This window comes from Cololabis saira, chromosome 21, assembly GCF_033807715.1.
Source record: "Cololabis saira isolate AMF1-May2022 chromosome 21, fColSai1.1, whole genome shotgun sequence".
In the NCBI taxonomy this organism is placed as follows: Eukaryota; Metazoa; Chordata; class Actinopteri; order Beloniformes; family Belonidae; genus Cololabis; species Cololabis saira.
In genome coordinates, this window is record NC_084607.1 from 4059866 (window position 1) to 4062585 (window position 2720).

At 42.6% G+C, this 2720-nt stretch overlaps 1 protein-coding gene across 2 annotated transcripts; it reads left to right on the forward strand.

Moving 5' to 3' along the window:
* The first annotated feature begins 216 nt into the window (after positions 1 to 216).
* On the forward strand, positions 217 to 2454 carry LOC133422452 (snake venom serine protease 3-like). 2 transcript variants are annotated; one of them, XM_061712450.1, is made up of 5 exons: positions 217 to 267; positions 444 to 630; positions 1431 to 1678; positions 2020 to 2129; positions 2233 to 2454. In XM_061712450.1, exons 1-5 carry the CDS (start codon positions 228 to 230, stop codon positions 2392 to 2394), a joined length of 747 nt encoding a protein of 248 aa, XP_061568434.1. In that variant the 5' UTR covers positions 217 to 227; the 3' UTR covers positions 2395 to 2454. The 2 variants fall into 2 exon arrangements, with proteins under 2 accessions (XP_061568434.1, XP_061568435.1); XM_061712451.1 differs by having other exon boundaries at positions 1431 to 1567.
* Positions 2455 to 2720: the final 266 nt, after the last annotated feature.

Here is a 2720-nt window from a genome sequence, read left to right on the forward strand (position 1 = left end):
AAGTTAAACATTAGTTTTATGCAAACTATCTTAACTCCATCCAACGGTGGATTCCAGCAGCATCCATGGTGTCATCAGGGAGGGATGTGGAGGCGTTGACCGTATGGAGCCCTGAGACGAGTGTGTCAGCAGATGATTGGCCGATCACAGAGATATGAAGACTTTAAAACAGCCGTCTGTTCTGACCAGAGCATCTTCTTCTGGAGGAAAACCGTCTCAGCAGCGTGATGAAGACTTGTGTGGTCCTCGCTCTCTTCCTGATGGCAGGTGAGTTCATGGCTCCTCATCAGCTGCTGCAGTTCTTTGAGACGTTCTCAGCTGGAAACACCAATGTTCCTGACCTGTGTGTGTGTGTGTGTGTGTGTGTGTGTGTGTGTGTGTGTGTGTGTGTGTGTGTGTGTGTGTGTGTGTGTGTGTGTGTGTGTGTGTGTGTGTATCCACAGGTGTGTCTCTTGGAGACATCCAGAAGAGAATCAAAGGTGGAAGGGCGTGCACCGCTGATGAAACCACACATTTTGTTTTCCTGGGGATCAAACAAAGTTTAATTGGGGGAAATGGCATCTGTGCTGGTACCATAATTGAGAATGGGAACTGGATTCTCACTGCAAAACACTGCGAGGAAGATAAAACGTAAGTATCCCAAACTGTAGTTTGAAATGAACATTGTTGGACTCTCATGAACATTCATGAACTTTCCTCCACCGTGAGCTTTTCTCACTCCAGTGCAGCAGCAACCGGGTTCTTCCTTGTCGTCCTCTGGTCTCTTGGGTGGCGGGGTTGCGCCCCCCCTCCTCCACTATAGTTACAGTTCAGGTGGATCATTGATAGGACTATTGCACACACACACACACACACACACACACAAACACACACACACACACACACACACACACACACACACACACACACACACACACACACACGTCTGCTCGTTTTGGGCTCCTCAGTTTTGGGGGTCAGATAGTCGCGGTAGTCTAGCTGTGATTGGGTCCCGGGACCTGGGATAGTTGCTGCTCGTATCTCTGCCTGTTCCCGTGTCTGTTTTCTCTCTTGCAGATTTCCAGTGCTTGTTGTGCACTTCCATGTGTTTTTTCGCGTCTCGGACTAGCAGCGGATGTCACCCCCCCCCCCCCCCAAAAAAAAAATTATTAATTAATAAAATAAATATATGTGACATATTTAAAAATACATCATATCTATTTTATATCAAAAATGCACATATATATGCTTTAAGTTCTTACCAGCATGGTATATATATGTACAGACAAGGGGGAAAGAAAAAGTGCAGCAGCAGCAGGTGAGGGTGTGTGTGTCCTCTGTGGGTGAACCTGGTTGGTGTTTAGATCATGATCAGTCTGGTAAACTGATGATAAACTTTCATTCTGGTTCAGATTTAACTCATGATGACTGTGTTCTTGCTCATCTCTCAGGTTCCACTGGTTTTTCAGGTGGCTCTTCCCTATCAACATTAAGGACGTCACCTCAACTCTAGATGTCACCTCGAGGAAAACTTTTAAACACGAGACTGCTGACGTCATGCTGATCAAAGTGAAGACCGGCATGACTGGTATGCCCTTGATGTCTGAAGCTGACTGCAGCCGAGTCATGAACCAAATAAACACAAAACCTGTAAAGATGGTCGTTCCTGCTCGGGACACGCAGGCTAGGATAGACACTGGTGAGACATTACAGACTTGATTTACACTAAATGAACAAAGCTCATTATCCAACTCTAACTTCATAAACCATGAACATTTATTGCCTTTAAACCCCTTTTTACTGTGTGAGTCTCTAGAAGGAATGCTGATGTTATTGAGTTGCTGTTAGCTATAAAGTTTTTTGCAAATAAATGATAAAAAATGAGACACTAAACTCTAGAAATGACAACCTTTTTATATTTTATGATGATTGTTAAATGTGCTATCTTTTTACTTTATTTGAGATGTCGTACTTTATCTAGACTTACTTTCTAACAAAAATTTGAATTGTCAGATGAATCCTTGTTTTTTATTCATTCAGGGATTGCAGATGTTTCCATGTGTGCCGACATCGACGTGGACGGAGTAGGCTTAAGTAAAACCAAAGAAAAGATTGGAAGCTGGATTCCTGGTGCCTGCCACGTCTGTGGTGTAAGTACCAGACTGTCTTTGACCCCATCAGACGTTGGTCAGTGGTTTGTAATGACTGTTGCCGACCTGACACGCTGTTTTCTCTCTCTCTTTCTCGTTCTAGGGGGATTCTGGTGCTGGAGTTATTTATAATAACACTGTGTTTGCTGTTATTACTGGAAGTGGCATGTTTGGACAACACAATACAGTAAAGCATTATGGACACATCGTCTGTGATGGAAACATACGTAATTGGATTGTTACTACTATGAATAATAATCCTTAAAAGTGTCCTCGTTGTGTGATCCTTGTTTGTGAGCAACAATAAAGAGACGTCAGGTCTCCTTAAGAGCATAAAAGTGTCTCTGTGATGTTTGTATCAAACAAACTAGTGTGGATCATTAAACACTGGTGACGCAGACGTGGACCTGGTAGTAAGAAAGTAACATTTATTTATATTTAAACAGGGATATCACGGACCAAAGTGCTATACATATTAATAATATTTTTTTTAAAAGAACATTCAGTGACAACAAATAAATCGATACATTTATTTTATAAGTTTAAATAAATCCATCTGCTGCAGACCGATGCCAGGAAGTCGCTGTGCAG

Excerpts from the sequence above, each read along its gene's own strand:
- LOC133422452 (XM_061712450.1), top strand. The coding sequence starts at position 228 with ATGAAGACTTGTGTGGTCCTCGCTCTCTTCCTGATGGCAG. Across the intron at positions 268-443 it reads CGCTCTCTTCCTGATGGCAG|GTGTGTCTCTTGGAGACATC; the intron begins GTGAGTTCATGG and ends GTGTATCCACAG. Across the intron at positions 2,130-2,232 it reads GTGCCTGCCACGTCTGTGGT|GGGGATTCTGGTGCTGGAGT; the intron begins GTAAGTACCAGA and ends TTCTCGTTCTAG.